At 50.4% G+C, this 19,644-nt stretch overlaps 1 protein-coding gene across 6 annotated transcripts; it reads right to left on the bottom strand.

The window, feature by feature from the left end:
• Positions 1 to 469: 469 nt before the first annotated feature.
• LOC129506143 (cytochrome P450 1A2) lies at positions 470 to 6,674 on the bottom strand. 6 transcript variants are annotated; one of them, XM_055319604.1, is made up of 8 exons: positions 6,564 to 6,619; positions 5,801 to 5,861; positions 4,881 to 5,711; positions 4,235 to 4,355; positions 3,713 to 3,802; positions 3,332 to 3,455; positions 1,946 to 2,032; positions 470 to 875 (listed from the first exon to the last, which is right to left on the bottom strand). In XM_055319604.1, the coding sequence occupies exons 3-8, from the start codon at positions 5,697 to 5,699 to the stop codon at positions 578 to 580; spliced, it is 1,539 nt and encodes a 512-aa protein (XP_055175579.1). In that variant the 5' UTR covers positions 5,700 to 5,711; positions 5,801 to 5,861; positions 6,564 to 6,619; the 3' UTR covers positions 470 to 577. The 6 variants fall into 6 exon arrangements, with proteins under 6 accessions (XP_055175579.1, XP_055175578.1, XP_055175574.1 ...); XM_055319603.1 differs by having other exon boundaries at positions 4,235 to 4,370; XM_055319599.1 differs by having other exon boundaries at positions 4,235 to 4,430.
• Between the last annotated feature and the right edge of the window lie 12,970 nt (positions 6,675 to 19,644).

Consider the following 19,644-nt stretch of genomic DNA (forward strand, 5'->3'; position numbering starts at 1 on the left):
CTTCCCCATGTTTCGCCCTGTGTATCTCTTTATCTGGCTGTTGACTCATATCATTTGTCATATCCTTTAATAAACTGGTAAACAAAAGTGTTTCCTTGAGTTCGGTGAGCCACTCTAGCAAATTAAAGAACGTAAGAAGGAGGTCGTTGGAACCTCCAATCTGAAGTTGATTGGTCAGAAGCGCAGGTGATAACAGCTTGGGGCTTGTGACTGGCAACTGAAGTCAGGGGTGGGGGGCAGTCTTGTAGGTTTGAGCCCTTAACCTGTGAAGTGTAAGCTTGCTATCTCTTGGTAGATGGTGTCAGAATCGAGTTGAATTCTTGGACACCCTGTTGGAGTCTGAGAACTGTTTGGTTTTGTGGGGAGGAGGGACCCCCATATTGAAACTGGGGCCAGGAACCCCCAAAGATCTGTGAATAGACTAAAAGCAATTGGATTGTATACATTAAGAAGACGAGGTGTATGGTGTGTGTATTATACCTCAATGAAACTTTTATTTAAGAAGAAGGAAAAAAAACAAGGGCTGAGGCCCCATGGGTGATCCTTCCCCTCCCTCTGCCTTGGCATGCTGGTGCCTTCACTTGATGGAGAAGCGTGGCCGTGCCTGGACATGCTCACAGCGGGTGTGCTTCATGGTCAGCCCATAGATGGGGGTTAGGTCTACTTTCACACCTGCTGGCACGCTGAACTCCAGCTGCTGCAGTAAGATGGCTAGGAAGAGGAAGATCTCCCACTTGGCCAGGACCTCTCCTATGCACCGGCGCTTGCCCATGCCAAAGAGCATCACCTTCTCACTCAAGGTCTTGTTGATGGCGGTGCCATCTGCAGTGAGGAATCGCTCTGGCCGGAATGCAAATGGATCCCCCCACACCTGTCTGCAAGAGGAACAGAGGAGATGGGATTTCTGGGCTAGGGAGACCCTAGGAGGAAAAGCCTGGGCAAGACTTCTGTTGATAGCACAAGGGTTAGAATAGATCAAGAGTAATGAGAAGAGAGTGGAGAGAGGAACCGAGATATACTTTCAAACTTATTTCTTTTACAAAGCTGTCTCTAAAATGACCCTGTTAATGGTGCTTTATCATATTGTTATTTTAAAGAAATAATGGTTCAACTAAAAGAAATTAAGAGAAGGAAAACATGGGATGCCTGGTGGCTCAGCGGTTGGGTGTCTGCCTTTGGCTCGGGGCATGATCACAGGATCTGAGATCGAGTCCCACATCAGGCTCCCTGTGGGGAGCCTGCTTCTCCCTCTGCTTGTGTCTCTGCCTCTCTCTGTGTGTCTCTCATGAATAAATAAATAAATCTTAAAAAAAAAAGAAGGAAAACATTATCTCCATCCTACTGAACACAAGGGGTATCAGCTGTACCTCCTGGTTTATGCTTTATTGTTTTGGAATAGCTGTTGACAGCATCCCTTTTCCTCAGAAGTACCTCAATTTGGATGGTAAATTATATGGTCCCCCTACCTGTAGGCTAGAGTGGGATTTTCCAAAGAGAGGTCGGTAGACCATTGACATCACAATCACCTGAGATGTTCCACTTTACCTACCGAAGTGGAATCTTAGGGGATAGGCACCCTAACCTAACCAACCTCTGGTCATTTCCTACGTACACTAATGTTTGAGAAATATGGACCTCAATTTTGTTACTTAGAACACATTACATAGGGCACCTGCCTGCAGCTCAGGTCATGATCCCAGGGTCCTGAGATTGAGCCCACATCAGCGAGGAGTCTGCTTCTCTCTCTACCTCTCCTTGCTTGTGATCTCTCTCTCTCTCATGCTTTCTCTCAAATAAATAAGCAAAATATTTTTTTTTAAAAAGAACATACTATATATATAGCCATTGAAGCCCCATTCCTGTATTATACCTAGTTCCCAGGGGGACAAATAGCCTTCTTGACTGCTGAGCCTCATCTATTTTTCAGTGGGGTAGGTATACTCACTGGTCATGATTGACCTGCCACTGGTTTACAAAGACACAGCGTTCCTTGGGGATGTAGAAGCCTTTTAGTGTCGTGTCCTTTGTTGTGCTGAGGAGGGAAGAGGGTTCTGTCAGGCTCAGGGCAGGAACACTGGGGTGTGTCTCTGGGATCTACTTGCTCTTTCTTCCACCCCAATAGCTTGCCCCCACAGTCTCCGTGTCCTACACTGGGAGGGACTATCAGGAGCACAGAAGGGGTGAAACTATCCTTCCTCTTCCTCAGCTTCTGTTCTTCAACTTCAGCAAGTGTTCACTAAACCTTTGTTTGTGTCCAGCTGTGCACTTGGCCATCCTCTGAAGCCAAGAAACTGGCAGTCTGGACTATCCCTGGGTAGTTCCCAGCCTGACTGAGGAGTCAGACCTTCTACTCTGGGAATAAATAGACCAACATACGGGTAAGAGTAAATGTTCACTAAGTCTCTTGATGTTGTTAAAATCCCAGGACAGGGGATCCCTGGGTGGCGCAGCAGTTTAGCACCTGCCTTTGGCCCAGGGCGCGATCCTGGAGACCCGGGATCGAGTCCCACATCAGGCTCCCGGTGCATGGAGCCTGCTTCTCCCTCTGCCTGTGTCTCTGCCTCTCTCTCGCTCTCTATCATAAATAAATAAAAATTTAAAAAAATGTAAAAAAAATCCCAGGACAGGGGATCCCTGGGTGGCTCAGTGGTTTGGCGCCTGCCTTTGGCCCGGGGCATGAACCTGGAGTCCAGGGATCGAGTCCCGCGTCGGGCTTCGGCATGGAGCCTGCTTCTCCCTCCTCCTGTGTCTCTGCCTCTCTCTCTCTCTCTCTCTCTCACTCTCTCTCTGTCTATCCTAAATAAATAAATATTTAAAAAAAAATCCCAGGACATAATGAAGGACAAATGGCTGAAAGTCCTACAATATATCAGAGAATGAAGCTATGCCAGCTGGATGAGTCAAGAAAGCCTGCTAGTGAAGGGGAAGTTTGTGTCAGGATTGACCTTGGGCAAGGGTAAGATTCAGGTGGTGGGAGAAGAGGTTAAAAGGCATTCCAGGCAGAAGGTCCAGCATAAGCAAAATTGGAGGTTGACCGCATCATGCTGGGGAGGTACAGCGAGGCCAGCCCGGGTGGATTGAGAGTACTTACAGGAAAGGAATGTGACCAGAGGTGAATGAGAGCTGAGATCAGGAGTGTGACTTTCTCCTGAAAGCTGGGTAGTTTGATCATGGTTGGATTGGTTGTCGGCAGCCTAGAGGCTGAGGAGAACTTGGTGACGTGGCCAGAAGTGAGAGGCCAAGGTCTGAGCCAGATCCAGGGCTTAGAAGACGGGAGGAAGAAACATGGTGAAGGCTACAAAGGTGGCAAGGCAGAAGAAGCAGGCCTTACCTGTGGGGGATGGTGAAGGGGACAAAGGAGGTGTGTCGGAAGATCTCCAGGATGAAGGCCTCCATTAAGGGCAGCTGGGGCCTGTCAGAGAGGCGAGGCTGCCGTGCCCTGCCAATCACCGTGTCTGCAGAACACAGAAGACCAAACAGGGCTTAGGGCTGCCCCAACTGCTCCATGGTATCTAAGTCCCCTATTACATAGTACTGTCTGTTATATATCTAAGGCCCAGTAACCACCCTACCCCCAGCATGTTCTAGGCAAGGGTGGGCACCAGTGTATGCCCAGGTCTTACACATGGTAGGCACACAACAGCTATATGTCATTGAACAAAGAACCTGGGGATCCCAAGCTTCTCTTAGCTTGTGCATCTCTACCGCATACCCAACTCCTTCTGGATCTTTCTCTGTATCTCAGGGTTTGCCACAAGGTACATAAGACTCCAGGAAATGGCCGTTGTGACAGTGTCAAATCCTAGGCAGCATGATGCAAGGTGAGGAAGGGGGAAGGCAAGAACAAGAAACCAACATTTACTAAGCATCCAGCACTTACGTACCAAGCATTGCTTTCTCTGTCTCCTTCCAAGTACATCCTCCACCCCCCATGATTTTCCGGAGAGTAGAGACTGGGTCTCCTAGTTTTATAATTAGCTGCCAGAATTACATGAGAACCCCTTATTGTTCATGTGGGGAAACTGAGGCCCAGAACAGAGAGGGACTTAGTTGAATTTCCACTGGGAATTGTTGGCATGACCTGGACTCAGAACCCTGAACATGGGCCAGATGTCTGTGTCCTGCACTATCTGGTGTATAGTTGGCAAATTATCTGATGGACTCAGGGGCCGGACAAGTCTGTGGTTGAACAACAGGCATGGATGGATGGAAGGGACGTGGGTCTGGTTCCTACCGGCCCCAAAAATGTCGTTGATAATGTTGACGATCTTCTCTTGGGGGATGTGGCCACCACTAGCCCTGGAGCTCTTCTCATTGTGCTTCAAGAGGGCGCCTGTGATGTCCTGGACACTGCGCTGTGGGGACACAAGCTTACGGCCACCATGGCACTTCCAGGTTGGACCTTGCGGTACCCTATATGGCACTGCCACCTGGATTCCAGGCAGTAGGTTGGGCTTACAGGAGGAGCTGGTAGCAGCCTGGATACCTTCCCTCCCAATAACCCCAGGGGTCCAATTTCAAAGGAAGAGCTTGTGGAGAGTACTGGAAGCCAAGTGTCACCTGAGCTATGGATTAGCCCCTGTCAGGGCTCAGGTTCCTGCAGAACAAAAGCCTTCTCATGATAACAGCCCCCCACATTGTCAGACTTTGCCAGGGCCCCATTCACAGCCAAATATCTCTGGGACTTTGAGCAACCCCAAGACGGAGGCAATTGGATCAGGAATCTGAGTCCCAGGAGGGAGAGGGAATGGTCCCAGATGTTCCAGAGCCTTCCTAGGCCTTGGCAGCACATCAGCCATGTGTGTACCTCAAAGCTGGGTGAGAGGGGCCACACCCAGGCTCTGCAGAGTACCCCCTCACCACCAGCACCCTGGGCTCACCTCATCAAAGTCTTGATAGTGTTCCTGGACAATTTTCTGCAGGGACTGCACGAACGTCTGGTTGAAGTTCTTGAATCTCAGCAGGGCTGAGTTGGGTATATATTGGAGAATGGGGAAAAAGTCCACCGGGTTCCCGGAGGAGACGGTCTCCACAAAATCACTGGAGTTCATTAGAAGGGGGAGCATTTCCTCACTTCTCTGAGAGAAGTGGTGCCCAAAGCACATTGCACCAATGACATTGGCCACTGACAGCAGCACTTGGCTGTAGGGATCAAAGCGCCCGACCTCTGCCATCTGCTCCTGCAGCCTGCTGAGAAGGGCCTCGGCCTCCTTGCTCACATGCTCTTCCAGGTAGCAAGAGCACGAGGAAGCCGGGTCGGAGGCAATGGAGAAGGTGTTGAGCGCGTTCTGGGCCAGGCGCCTGCGCGCAGCCCACACTGGTCCGGAGTCTGGGCTGAAGGACATGCTTTGGCCGTCGGTAATCAGAGAGAAGCTGTAGAGGTCGGGTCGGCCCTTGAAATCATCCCCCTGGCGCACCAGGGCCTGCCGGATGGTGTCCAGGCCACTGAGCACCAGCACGGGGGTGGAGCCGATGCGGATCTGCAGCACGTCCCCATAACGCTGGCTCAGCCTGGACAGCGCCAGGTGGGGGCTCTTGCCCAAGGTCAGCACGTTCCCGAGCAGGGGCCAGCCCCAGGGCCCCGGTGGACTCTTCAGGCCTTTGGCAAGCCGAGGCTGCCAGGCCTTGACCGCCCAGAGTACCAAGCAGAAGATGGTGGAGGCCAGGAGAAGCTCTGTGGCCATCTGGGACAATGCCATCTGTATCAACTACTGGGGAAGAAGAAGGAGGAGCCAAGCCAAGTGTCAAGATGCAGCCAATCATTCATTCATTCACTCACTCAGTCAATCCACACTGGTACCTGTTCAGTGCTTGGCTCCACGCTGGACGTCAGAAAGACTAAGATACATCCGCCCTGGGTCCTGTGTGCCCGGAGCTCACCGTTAGAGCATCACAGAATCTCAGGACTGGAAAGGAGCCTCAAAATTCCCAACCTGAGGGTTTGCACTTCTAACTTTGACCCTCCCCTCTGCCCATCACCTCAGGTTCCAGTTCTCAGTCTGGAGTGGAGGCAACTGACACTAGAAAACAGGGAAGCCCCCTTACCAGGCCCCAGCTCAAGGTCATGCTGGACATCATGCCAAGCAGTCCCTGTCAATACTGGCTTCCTGCCAATACCTCCTTCTACCCAGGGTACAGGGAGCTGCCCCCCCCCAGCAACACGGAGGGGGCCAACATCCCAGGCCGATGCAAATGACTGGTGATGCCCCTTGCCCGAGGCATTCTTTACCACACCCCAGAAGAGCACCTCCTCTGAGGGTGAGTCCCTATCCCCTCATAATCTCAGAGCCTGAGGTTGGGCTGCAGCCAGAGCCACGGCTACCCTCGTCCAGGTGGGGATCCCTCCCATTTCTCCATTTGAATCACACCAAGGGCCCTTAGAGATAGCCCAGTCCAAGCCACTAATTTCAAAATGGAGAAACTGAGGTCTGGAGCTGAGCAGGGAGGCCTTGAACTCAGGCCTCCTACACCTAACCTCAGGTCCTTTCATTCCTCCATCTCCACTGTTCCCTGGATATATGGTAGAGTTTCCAGGGACTGGAAAATGAGCTCAAGAAACGTACCTGTACAGGTAGGAGCTTGAGATCAGTAGGATTGTGGAGGCTGGTACAGGGCTTCTGGCCCCCGGGGGAGGAGGCCTTTTATAAATACCACCCTCTCTCAGATTGGCTCAGCCATCCTGGCCACCTGATATCAAAGTTACCAAATGACGCTGGAAGGCTCAGCCCTTGGCCTTGGGCCATGTTCTCTTGGCTCCATCTACTACCCAGGGCAGGTCTTCAGGAAGAGATGCCATGTTGCTAGGGAAGAACATCCAGCTCTTCTCAGGATCCAGGATCAGCCTACTTATTTCTCTCAAGGGCAGGACAAGGTGCTGAAAACAAGTCTCCTGGGTTGTTCCAGGTTGCTTTCTCACTGCACCCATGAGAAGGGACCCTCCTCTGTCCAGGCGGATGTGCTCCTCTTGGGAAGCATGCTCTGTAGCACCCCTCCAACACCCTGCAAAACCAGGTAGGGAATGGGCATGTTCTGGCCATCTCTGAATTTCAGCCCAAGTCCTTAATCTAAAACAAGAGACAGGGACTCCTGGGTGGCTCAGCAGTTGAGCGTCTGCCTCCGGCTCGGGGCCTGATCCTGGGGTCCCGAGATGGAGCCCCACATCTGGCTCCCTGCGGGGAGCCTGCTCTCCCTCTGCCTGTGTCTCTGCCTCTCTGTGTATGTGTGTCTCTCATGAATAAATACATAAAATCTTTTTAAAAAAATAAATAAAAACAAGAGACAATAAGGACTCTGCATTCTAAAGTGCAACTCCTTTGCCCTCCTCTATCCTGGTAAGAGATGATAAGAAACTTAAAATCAAGTGAAGAATATCCATGCTATGGGCTGTTCCTCGTGGAAACGGGCTTGAATTCTTCAAAACAGTCAATTTAATTTTTTTTAAAAGGTCCTTTTCTATGGCAGCCCTGCTGGCACAGCAGTTTGGCGTCGCCTTCAGCCTGGGGTGTGATCCTGGAGACCTGGGATGGAGTCCCACATCGGGCTCCCTGCATGGAGCCTGCTTCTCCCTCTGCCTGTGTCTCTGCCTCTCTCTCTGTGTCTATGAATAAATAAATAAAATCTTAAAAAAATAAAAAAAGGTCCTTTTCTAGGTTGAAGAGTGAAGAGACAAAACAACCAAATGCTATATGTAAAATTTCATTGGACCCTGGACCTAAAAACTTCTTAAAGTTACAAAAGACATTTTTGGGACAATTGGAGGTACATGAGCATGGACAGGAGATTAGAAATATTATGAAATTAATGTGAGTTTTCTTTTTTTAAAGATTTTATTTATTTGAGAGCAAGCTCGCAAGTTCACAAGTGGGGAGAGGGGCGGAGGGAGAGGGAGAAGCAGACTCCCTGCTGACTGTGGGGGGCAAGTGGGGGCAGAAGGCAGACTGGGCCTCCAGGTGCCCCTAATGTGAATTTTCTTAGTCATGAACATAGCACCGCAATTATGTGGAAGGATATTGTAGGAAATCCTAGGAGACTAATGTTGAGCATTCAGGGGTGAGGTGCCACAATTTCTACAACTTACTGCTAAATGATTCTGTTTAGCGATGGAATTAGAGGGACGCTGGGTGGCTTGGAGAGTGAGCACCTGCTTTCGGCTCAGGGCATGATCCTGGAGCCCCAGGTTCGAGTACCACGTCGGGCTCCCTGCATGGAGCCTGCTTCAACCTTGGCCAGTGTCTCTGCCTCTCTCTTTGTGTGTCTCCCATGAATAAATAAATAAGATCTTTAAAAAGAAGAAGAAGAAGAAGAAGAAGAAGAAGAAGAAGAAGAAGACGACGACTGTCCTCTGGACCAGCACGCTGCATACCTGCTTGAAATGTATCCCTGGACTGGGGGGGAGCAGCTGTGATGGTGGGGGCAGCAGAGGGCAGCCTGCATGACAGAGTGGGGTGCAATACGAGGATATGAGTCTCCCGAGAGCCAGGTAGGCATCCTGAAGGCACTGGACCCAAGCTGCGCGTGTGGGGGCTCACTGCAGAGGAGAGGAGACCCTCGAAGCCACAGGGTGGGGGTGAGCTGGGGGGGCAGGAGGTCAGCCAGAGTCCAGGAGCCACTTAGGAACTCTGTGATGTGCAGGACAGCGGGGACCCTAAGGCACTTGATGAAAAGCCCGCAGGGGAACACCTGCTCCGTAAGGGCACCCTTTTTTTTTTTAAGATTTTATTTATTTATTCATGATAGTCACAGAGAGAGAGAGACAGAGAGGCAGAGACACAGACAGAGGGAGAAGCAGGCTCCATGCAGAGAGCCCGACATGGGATTCGATCCCGGGTCTCCAAGATCACGACCCGGGTTAAAGGCAGGTGCCAAACCCCTGCGCCACCCAGGGATCCCCTGTAAGGGCACCCTTCACCCAGGGAGAAGATACACAGCACCAGCCGGATAGAGATTGGTGTCTCCTCCAGCACCCTCCCCCTGCACCCATCCAGGTGGAGAGGCCTGCAAGGTGGGGAGCCGGGGAGGAAGGAGCACAGAAGCAGAGCAGACTTCCCTCCCCGTGGAGTCCGGTCGGGTCCCCAGAAGGCTGAGAACACGCCCTAGATTGGATGTGAGGAGCAAATTTAGATTTAGACCGGGTTGGGCGCTCTCATTCCTGAAAAAGAGAAAGCTGTGTGCTCAATCTGGGCCGCAGTCAAGGCCAGGGCTGGGGAGTCTGGAGGAGCCGCCGAGCAGGTTTGAGGACCGCGGCTGAGAGAAAGGATGACAGTCTTCTGTCTGTGTCTCTACTAGGTTCCGCTCACGCAATAAAAAGATCAGGGGTGAGCCGAGGCTGAGTTTTATGGAACACCGCTCGTGGTCTGCCTGCGTCTCCCTCCCCACCTCCCTCCCTGCCTTCCTCCCTCCCTGCCTTCCTCCCTCCCTCACCCCATCTCCCTCTCCCTCTCCCCCTCTCTGGCTCTCACTCCTTGATGAACTAAAGTCGTGCTTTATTCAATCTCCTTAGTTTTAGCCTGATGTCCTCTCCTGTTCCAGGATCCCATCGAGGAAGACACCACATTATACTGAGTGACCATGTGTCGTTAAGCTCCCCTTGGCTGTGACGTTTCTGACTATCTTTGTTTTTGATGACCTTGACAGTTTTCAGGAATACTGGCCTGGTATTCCACAGGAGGCCCAGTACTGGAAACTGTCTGCTTCTCTTACGTTGAGGCTGGGGTTATGGGTTATTGGCAGTAAGACCATACAAGTAAAGTGCCATCTTAGTCACATCAAGTCAAGGCTAGACATTGTCAGCCTGACTCAGGATGGTTGATGTTGGCCTTAATCAACCTGTTGAAGTAGTGTTTGTCAAGTTTCTTCGTGGTGAGTCATTCTTTCCACTCCTTACCATACTGTGCTCCTTGGAAGAAGTCACTGTGAATGGCCCACACCTATGGAGAGGGGACATCTGCTCCTCTTCCTTGAGGATGGAGTATCTACATAAAGTTTTTGAACTTCTACTTATCTTTTTATTTTTAATAAAAATCTTAAAACGTTTATTCAATGATAAGAACCATGCAGAAAAGCACAGCTGTCACGTACAACTTGAATTTTTATAGATTTAACAAAGCCACATAACCAACCCTCAGATCAAGAGAAAGAACATGACCAGCACCCTAGAACCCCCTTGGGTAACCCCTAGTTACCCAAGGGTAACTACAACCCCAACTTCTAATAGTGTACATTACTTGGGTCTGTTTTTGTTCTTTCTATAAATGAAATCATGCTGTGTGTACTCTTTTTTTGGTCACGGATATTTTGTTAATTAACAGATTTTATTTTTTATTTATTATTTAAAAGATTGTATTTATTTGAGATAGAAAGAGAGAGGAAGAGCACACCAGCAGGGGGAGAGGCAGAGGGGAAGGAGAAGCAGGCTCCCCGCTTAGCAGAGAGTCCAGAGACTGGCTGCATCTAGGACCCTGGGATCATGACCTGAGCTGAAGGCAGATGCCTAACCGACTGAGCCACCAAGGAACCCCCAGATTTGATTTGATTTGATTTTTTAAAAATATTTTATTTATTTATTTATTCATGAGAGAAAGAGAGAGAGGCAGAGAGACAGGTAGAGGGAGAAGCAGGCCCCATGCAGGAAACCCGATGCAGGACTCGATCCCGGGTATCCAGGATCACGCCCTGGGCTGAAGGAGGTGCTAAACCGCTGAGCCACCCGAGCTGCCCCCAGATTTTATTTTTAACAATAGTCTTAGCTTTATAGAAAAATCAAGTGGAAAAAAGAAAAATAAAAAGAAAAATTGAGTGGAAAGTACAGAAAACTGCCACATATTCCCTACCCCCATGCACACTTTCATGGGGTTGATACTCACATTTGTATCACTTGTTGCAACTGGTGTATGAATATTGAAACATTAGTAATAACTAAAGCCTGAAGTTTACATTAAAGTACACCCTAAATCAAAGTACACCCTATATTGTAGGGCTCTATGAATTTTTTTAAATTTTATTTATTTATTTTTGAAAGACACACAGAGAGAGGCAGAAACATTGGCAGAGGGAGAAGCAGGTTCCCTGTAGGTAGCCTGATGTGGGACTCAATCCCGGGACCCCAGGATCACACCCTGGGCCAAAGGCAGGCACTTAACCGCCAAGTCACCGAGGCTCTATGAATTTGTTTTCACTTTCTTATGGGTCAGCTATAAAATATAAATTTAACATTTCAGCCACTTTTTAAAAGATTTTATTTATTCATGAAACACAGAGGGAGACAGAGAGAGAGAGAGGCAGAGAAGCGGGCTCCATGCGGGAAGCCAGATGTGGGACTCCATCCCAGGAATCTGGGTCACACGGGGGGCTGAAGGCGAAGGCGGTGCTAAACTGCTGGGCCACCAGGGCTGCCCTTGTTTTGTTTTCTTTAAGAGAAAGCTTTTCTCTCCTTTTTTTTCTTTTTTTTCTTTTTTTTTTTTTTAAGATTTCATTTATTTGAGAGAGAGAAAGAGGACACACACAAGAGAGGGGAGGGGCAGAGGCAGAAGTAGATTCCCCGCTGAGCAGGGAGCTCATCTTGGAGCTCCATTCCTGGACCCTGAGATCACAACGTGAGCTAAAGTCAGGTGCTTAACCGGCTAAACCACCCAGGAGCTCCTTGCACATGTTTTTGTATGTATTTCTGTCGTGTATAGACCCATGAGTAGACATGCTAGGTCATAGACTAGACATATGTCCGATGCTAGTAGATTCTACAGAAAAATTTTTCAGAGTACTTGAACCAATAGGCATGCCCACCAGCTTGCTCACTACCATGGAATATTTTTAATATTTTTCATTTTATCCGTTCTGGAGTGCATATTGACTGCTTCGCTTTTTAAAATCCCTCAGTGCTTCCCAGAGATTTCAGGCTAAAACCCAAACTCCTTGGCTTAGTACCCAAAGGCATCAGCAGGAGCTCTTGCTCATCTCTCTGGATCTGTTTGCCCCCATGACGCCCCCCAGCCCCACCCTCATCATCTTTCTCCTTAGGTTTATCCCTTTTCTTGAAACTCATGCCTCACCCTGCATTCTCTGGCCAGCTCCTGCTCATCATTCTATACCCTGCTCAGCTGTCACCACACTGCTCCGCTCTGAGTTCCCACAGGCCCCATACTGCCCTCCTCTAAGGCACCCTTCATGCTGCCTCCCCTTTGGACTGTGAGCTTCAAGGTCGAGGTAGCCTCTGCTTCTCTTCTTATCTCTAGTTCCTAGCACTGGGACGGGCACGCATGTATTCAGAACAAGATTTGCTGAATCAGTTAGTGTTCACAAGTAAGAATGCTAACCGGCACGAGAGCTTTGTGAAGACTCTGCTTTGGGCCTTTCCTGCATTGGTTTTATGGAACTTGCAAGTAATAATCCTTATGGTTAAAATTTATGGAGCACCTGCTATGCCTTAACCTCTGTGCTGCATGTTGAGGTCGGCCGTCTCTGTTTTAGTTTCATAGCAATCCTATCCTGAGGAGAGGATCTCAGGGAAACACAGGATGTGGCTAAGGTTAAGGTGAGGGGAAGGGTGAAGAGCACCCCTGGGTCACTCGACAAATTTATTCCGTGCATTCATCAGGATGGCTGGGGGTCAGGACTCAGGAATTGACAGCTCCTGTCTTGCTCGTTGTTTTTGCCTCTTACTTCCATTCTCACTATGCCACGGCTCTGGCCACAGGAAGCCGTGGCTTCTGGCTGGTCCATGGTCTAAGCCAAATTCCAGCCAACTGTGGGCCTCTGAAGGCAGGGGCTGAGCCCCATTTGTCTCTGTTTCCAGACCTGGCAGAGAAGGAGGACCCTGGTGGACACAGGTGAGTCATAGATCCAGGTGGACTGGAATCTATGAGATATGGACCCGGAGCTTCCATCCTGGACGCCCAGTCACCCGCTGTGAGTGTCCACCCAGAGGCCCCCTCCCACAGCACCCGCATATGCCCAAATGAGGCCTGTCATTCCCTGTGCACACGCTGCCCCTCTTCTCTCACCCCAGCCAGAAGCTGGGAATCCTGGAGGTCTCTCTCTGTCATTCCCCACCAGCTGGGTTCTCAGGATTCTACGGCGTAAATACCTCTTGGGTCTCACTCCTTCTCTCCATTACTGGGGCACTGTCTGCCCAAAGTTGTCAACACCGCTTCCTGCCGGGGCTTTTGCAGGAACCTCCTGCTGGATCTCACCACATGAGAGGCCAGTGTTGTCCGATAGAGCCTTCTGCTGTGATGGGAATGTTCTCTGTCTGTGCCATAGGATAGGGTAGCCCTGAGCCACATAGAGCTATGGGGCTCTTGTCGGGGTTAGTGCAACTGAGATCCGAAATTGTATTTTATTTTAAAGATTTTATTTATTTATGAGAGACACAGAAAGAGGCAGAGACACAGGCAGAGGGAGAAGCAGGCTCCACGCAGGCAGCCCGATGTGGGACTCGATCCTGGGACTCCAGGATCATGCCCTGGGCCAAAGGCGGGCGCCAAACCGCTGAGCCACCCAGGGATCTCTAGATCCGAAATTTTAAATCGTAATAGCTGCATGTGATTCGCGGTTGCCACATTGGCTGGAGCTGTTCTTGGCTCCCTCCTCAGCTCATCCCCCTAAGCCGTCACCCACTCGCACTTGCAGAACTGCAAACTGAGTGGGTCCTATCACTCCTTCAAATCCTTCAGCAGTTTCTTAAAGCAATGGAAACAAAGTTCAAACTCAGCCCAGCACATGAGCCAGTTCCTGCTTCCTCGTCTCCTCATTTCCCGCCAGCTTTCCCAACATTTGAAGCGAGCAGCTTCTCATTCCTCCAGATTTCTGCCTCTGGGCTTTCACATATGCTGTTCCCTCTGCCTGGAGCACCCTACCCTCCTCCCGACCTTCCCCTGCCAACAAACACCCTCTGGGATTGCTTCCAGGTTAGAAATGCTTACTTATACTGTGGCAAGGGGATGCATCAATGACGAAGGATTCCCTTCTCTCCTGTGGAGCAAATCCTCCAAACCTCAGCTCCCAGCCCACCTCCTCTGGGCCTTCCTGACCCCTTCCTCTGGCTCAGATCCTCCTCTTTGGGGCATGACTCGCTCTCGTGCCATATTGCGTGGTTTCCTTCTCGCACTCTAGACTGGACAACTTGAGGCCAACAGTGTTCTCGTTTGCTCAGTTTTTAGGGCAGTGCCTGTCGCCAGCAGATATTTGGCCATATTCTTTGAGCATAACATAAGCTGCCAGTCCCTGTTCTAGGAGAAAACTTAGAGCCGTGGACAAGACAGGCCCCGCCCTCACGGAGGAAACTGACACACAAGCAGGCAGTCAGATGAATGAGATCATTGTAGACGCTCTGCACCTCCTCTTTGTCTTCCAGGTCCACCCGACCCCCCCTGTCTGGGCACTGAGAGGCTGATCCCTGCAGACTGTATCGGTGGGCAACCCCCTCCTCTGGCTTCTTGTTGGTTCAGTCAACGGGAGGCACTAGCATGAGATGCGGGGGTCCAGAGAATGAGCCCGGGGTATCTTTTCTCCACACGTCCCAGCAGTCACTCTGGTAGGTCATAGCTCCGGCCAGGCCGTCCTCCTCTCCTTAGTCTCTCTCTGGTCCTGGAAACACCTCCTTCTTCTGTCCCTTCAGGCCCAAGATAGCGAGGGGTCCTCTCTGTTCCTAACTGTATGGCACTGCACTATCCTGTGTTGGTGTCTCTACACCTGCCCACGCCTTTATAAATAGTCTCCTTATTAAACTCTCCCCAATGACTCAGCCTGAATGGATCTTATTTCCTGTGAGGACCCTAATAACACATTGGTTCTCTGCAAATCTGTGGTCCACCATCCTGGGAACATCGGCTGTTTGCCCCAGCTGTCTCCCTCTGGTCACAAGATGGCTGCTGCAGCTCCAGCCATCACATTCAGATATGACAAGAGCCAGAGGGACAAGACTGCACCTCTTGCCATGTATCCCTTTTAAGAGTGAAGACGCTTTTCCTGAAAGTTGTCCCAGGTGACCCCAGTTTTCAGAATAGCTTGCTCTGAAGTATTTTTTCATTAAGGGAATTGCCCTGTCCATCCTGTGGTTTTCAGTAAACAATCACGAATGTGTTCCAAAAAAGCATTTGGTCCCAGCTGTAGTAAAATTGCTCTTAGTAAACAAACAAACAAAAAACATTGTCAGCCAAAAGCTCCTGAGTGGGCTCCCGCAGTCTCTTTCAGGGAGGTGGTCCCTTTCAGACCTATCGGGCGCAGCCTGGCTGCCCCACCAGCGACGGGCCGCTCAACCCACTCGGGAAACCTTGCTCAGCTGCCCCACCCCTGGCAGACGCAAATAGCCATTCCTTATTTTTTACTCTAGGCAATAAAAACTCAAGCAGAATCTCCCTCTCTCTCCACCACACCTCTAGCTCTTGGCTTCTGTCTCCTGCAGGCCATGAGGCTTGGGGCCGGGGGCGGGTGGGTGGGGGGTGCGGTGGACCTTCTCAGGCTCTTGGGAGCCTCTGTCTTCCCGCCAGTAGTGCAGCCACTGTCCCGGACACAGCACCCGTAGGAAGAGCAGTGGCCCCTTGGCAGCCAGCCTGATTGGACCTAGTTTCACACATAAAAATGGTCCACAAAATGTTCTCCTCTCTTTCTGAAGTTTTTGTGATACTCTGCTATCCTTAACCAGTCTTTTTTTTTTTTAATTGTCTTTAAAAAAAAATTATTTATTCTTGAGGACAGAGAGAGAGAGAGAGAGAGAGAGAGAGGCAGAGACACAAGCAGGCTCAATGCAGGGAGCCCGATGTGGGACTCTATCCCAGGACCCCGGGGTCACACCCTGAGCCAAAGGCAGATGCTCAACCACTGAGCCACTCAGGCCGCCCTAACCTGTCTTTCTTTTTTTTTTTTTTTTTTAATTTTTTTTATTTTTTATTTTTTATTTTTTATTTTTTTCTAACCTGTCTTTCTTAACCACATTCCTATCACCAACTAGATTTCTTCTACAGATTATTGGCCAGAATCCCATCACACATTTGAGTTTAATCTAATTACCAGCAAGGCAACTGGGGCTGCCATGACTGGTTCAGAGCAGCCAGGACACATTAGGTCAGGCTGGGGGCTGGGGAGGGAACATGGAGGATCCTTGCACAAAATTGGGGGTGGGGAGGGTGTGAGGAAGAAGAGAGCCCCAACGTGGGGGGAACAGCCATCGGGTGTCTACCAGGGGTGGGGCAGTTGAGAAAGGGTTCGGTTCCTAAGTTGGTGGAGTAGTCTGGCATTGGCTGGTGGGGCGCGAGGCTGTGCCCCCCTAGGGCTGAAAGAGACGACTTCCTGGGCAGAGACTGTGGGAGGTCATCCAGGAGCGTTTGGCTGACAAAGCAGAGGCCTTGCTCTGAGGAGAGGATGCAGCTTTCGCTCTCAGCTAATCTCTGTGTTTATGCATAAAAGGGCATCTCCAGCTGGGCGGAGCATGCCCCGGAGCATGCCAAACATGCCCTCCAGCAAGTCAAACATCTCCCTGACCACTGTTTTTACAATTCACTGGCTTGGCAAACGTTCCCCAGCAGTAAAGGCACCTGCCAACCTGAGTAGAATTAGCCAAATTCCGACCTATAATATGGGCCTAAATTAATCATATCTGTTGCTATTGAAGGAAGAAGAGCAAAAGGAAAAAGAAGGGCTGCCTTCCTCTGCACTGTGCTCTAGAGTTAGCCCAGAGCCGTGTGCACCCCGTACCCCTTCCCGCCCCCCAGCCCTCTCTGTGCAGCGTCCCAGGGTCTGCACCTTCCCAGCCGGTCCCCACCTGTCAAAACATGGGGGTCTCATCCCAATCCTGCAGAGTGCGTCTGCTGAGGGCCGCCCCAGAGCCTGCCCTCTGCGGATCACTGGGGGGACTCGACTGCAGCCTGTCGAGAGGAGAGGAGCCGGGAGGCCTTGACACCGAAAGAGATCCGAGGACTTCTGGTGATCAGCTCTGGGCCAGGCTGTGCCCATGGCCTGTCTTCCGGGAGCAACATGACTGACGGAGCAGGTGCTGAAGAAAGGATCTGGCCTGCGTGGGGAATCCTTCGGGTGGCCATCTGGGACCTGTTGCCCTGCCTATAGAGACCCAGAATCTCACTGGGCCTGTTATTTAAAAATAGATGTGGGGAGACGCCTGGGGGGCTCAGCGGTTGAGCATCTGCCTTTGGTTCAGATCATGATCCTGGGGTCCTGGGATCGAGTCCCGCATCGGGCTCCCTGCACGGAGCCTGCTTCTCCCTCTGCCTGTGTCTCTGCCTCTCTCTCTGTGTGTGTCTCTCATGAATAAACAAAATCTTTTTTAAAAATGTATTTTTCTGGGATCCCTGGGTGGCGCAGTGGTTTGGCGCCTGCCTTTGGCCCAGGGCGCGATCCTGGAAACCCGGGATCGAATCCCACGTCGGGCTCCCGGTGCATGGAGCCTGCTTCTCCCTCTGCCTATGTCTCTGCCTCTCTCTCTCTCTCTCTCTCTCTCTGACTATCATAAATAAATAAAAATTTTTAAAAAATGTATTTTTCTATTTGGGGATTTAGCATGTTTCCATTTCATGTATTTTACAGATATGCATTTAGCATGCACAATGTGCCAGTTTGCTATTGATGAAGCATTGATCAAAACGGACAAGAGGGGACACCTGGGCGGCTCAGTTGGCTAACATCTGACTCTTGACTTGGGGTTCCAGTCATGATCTCAGGGTTATGGGATTGAGCCTTTCATTGGGCTCTGTGCTTAGAGTAGAGTCTGCTTGTCCCTCTGCCTCTGCTCCTACTCCGGCTTGTGTTCTCTCTCAAATAGATAAATAAAATCTTTAAGAGAGAGAGAGAGAGAGAGAGAGAGAAGAGAGAAAAGAGTCCACCCTCTGCTGGAGCTTACATTCTAGTCGAGGGAAATAGACTATACACTACATAGTAAAATATATAGTATATTTGAAGTTTGTAAGTATACAAACAAAAACCATGTATGAGGAAGTAAGACATGAAGATTTGGGGAGAAAGCTTCCAGGGGGAGGGGGAACAGCAAGTGCAAAGGTCCTGAGGCAGAGTGCTGGGTATATTCCACTTGCCCTTCCAGACCTACTCTTCACTGTTCTCTACCTTTGGTCCTGGAGGCTGAATTTCGTGGGTTACAAGAACTGGTTTCTTGCTCTCTGGCTTTCAGTTGGGTTCATGGAAGTTACTAGCAGGACATCAGAGGGCATGACTAGAGTGAGGTCAGAGTGCTTAGGCTCTCTCCTTGCAGGGTCTTTGCATGCTAGCTGCAATTCTCTACTGAAGGCCCCAGCTCCCTCTGTGTAGCCTCTCCATAGCCTCCTTCCCTGTGGTCTGTCTTCTGCTCCTTTCCCTTATCAAATCTGGCCTTGTTGTTGGTAACCCTGCAGTGCTGCTTTGTCCCTTGCTGGCTTCTCTAAATCTTGCTCATACCTTTGCAAATGGTCCTTTTATTAAACTCTCTTAAATGACCCAATTCGAGGGGAGCCCCCTGTTTCCTGCAAGGACTGACCCTGACAAATATAAGCAGGGACTTGCCTGGAGTGTCTTAGGAACACCAAGGAGGCTATTGCACCTAGAGAGGAGTGAGCCAGATAAGATCAGAGAGCTAATAGGAGCCACATCTGGAAGGGCCTGGCAGGCCATCATAAGGACTGCTTTCCCTAAGATGCCTCAAAAGCTTCCTTCTGAAAACTTCAACTTGTTCCATCCTGAACTTGGCAAGAGGATGGTATCTTTTCCTCAGCTAGAAGCTGTGGGAGCAAATTGGGGCATGAGGAACTTGGAGACGGCCACTTCCCTCCCAGGGCATCCCCCAGCCAATGGGGCACTGAGCTCTGCTCCCAGTACAGTGAGGGGCACACACTCGTCTGATGGCCTCTGCTTCATATGTGGGTTCTCTCCAGACACTCACCAGCCAAGAGCTCCTCAACACTGTCACAGGGACTTCTGGAGAAGAATTAGCCTCCCCCAGTGATGTCGATGGTGGCATTTTTGGCACAGGGAGAGGCCAATGGAAGTGATTAGGAATAAATTCTTAGGATTCCACCCCACTGGTCAGGATATCTTAGGGTCAGCCTCAAGGGCTGCGGTTTTTCTTTTTTTAGAGATTTTATTAATCTATTAGGGAGAGCATATGTGAGACAGAGAGAGAGAGAGAGAGAGATCAAGGACAGAGAGAGAAGCAGACTCCCCACTGAGCAGGGAGCCCAATGTGGGGACTCGATCCCAGGACCCCAAGATCATGACCTGAGCCAAAGACAGACGCCTAACCGACTGAGCCACCCCAGTGCCCCAAGGCCTGAGGTATAATCACTCAGAGAGCTCTCTGGCAGGCAGGTTTCGGTTATGATTCTTCAGCTTTAAGTCCTCAACCCCAAATCCTAATAGAAGAAAAAGAGGCGGTGGAGGAAGAAGGGAAAGAGGAAGAGGTGAAGAAGAAGGAAAAAGGGAGGTGGTAGTGATGTGGAGTCATGCACCAGAGATGTTCTATGGGTGCATTTTGCTGGCTTCTGGAATAACGGGATCTAGGTGCCCAAGGTCATCAATTCTTTCTCTGTTCCCCTGCCCTCATCTCCCAGCTCTGCTTTCCCCTGAATGGGCGTCATTTGAACGTAGGCCTTCTTTAAAAATGGCCACTGGTAGCCCCAGACTTATTTTCTAACCAGCTTAGCCACCCCTGGC

Source organism: Nyctereutes procyonoides, unplaced genomic scaffold (assembly GCF_905146905.1).
Source record: "Nyctereutes procyonoides isolate TBG_1078 unplaced genomic scaffold, NYPRO_anot_genome, whole genome shotgun sequence".
Lineage (NCBI taxonomy): Eukaryota > Metazoa > Chordata > Mammalia > Carnivora > Canidae > Nyctereutes > Nyctereutes procyonoides.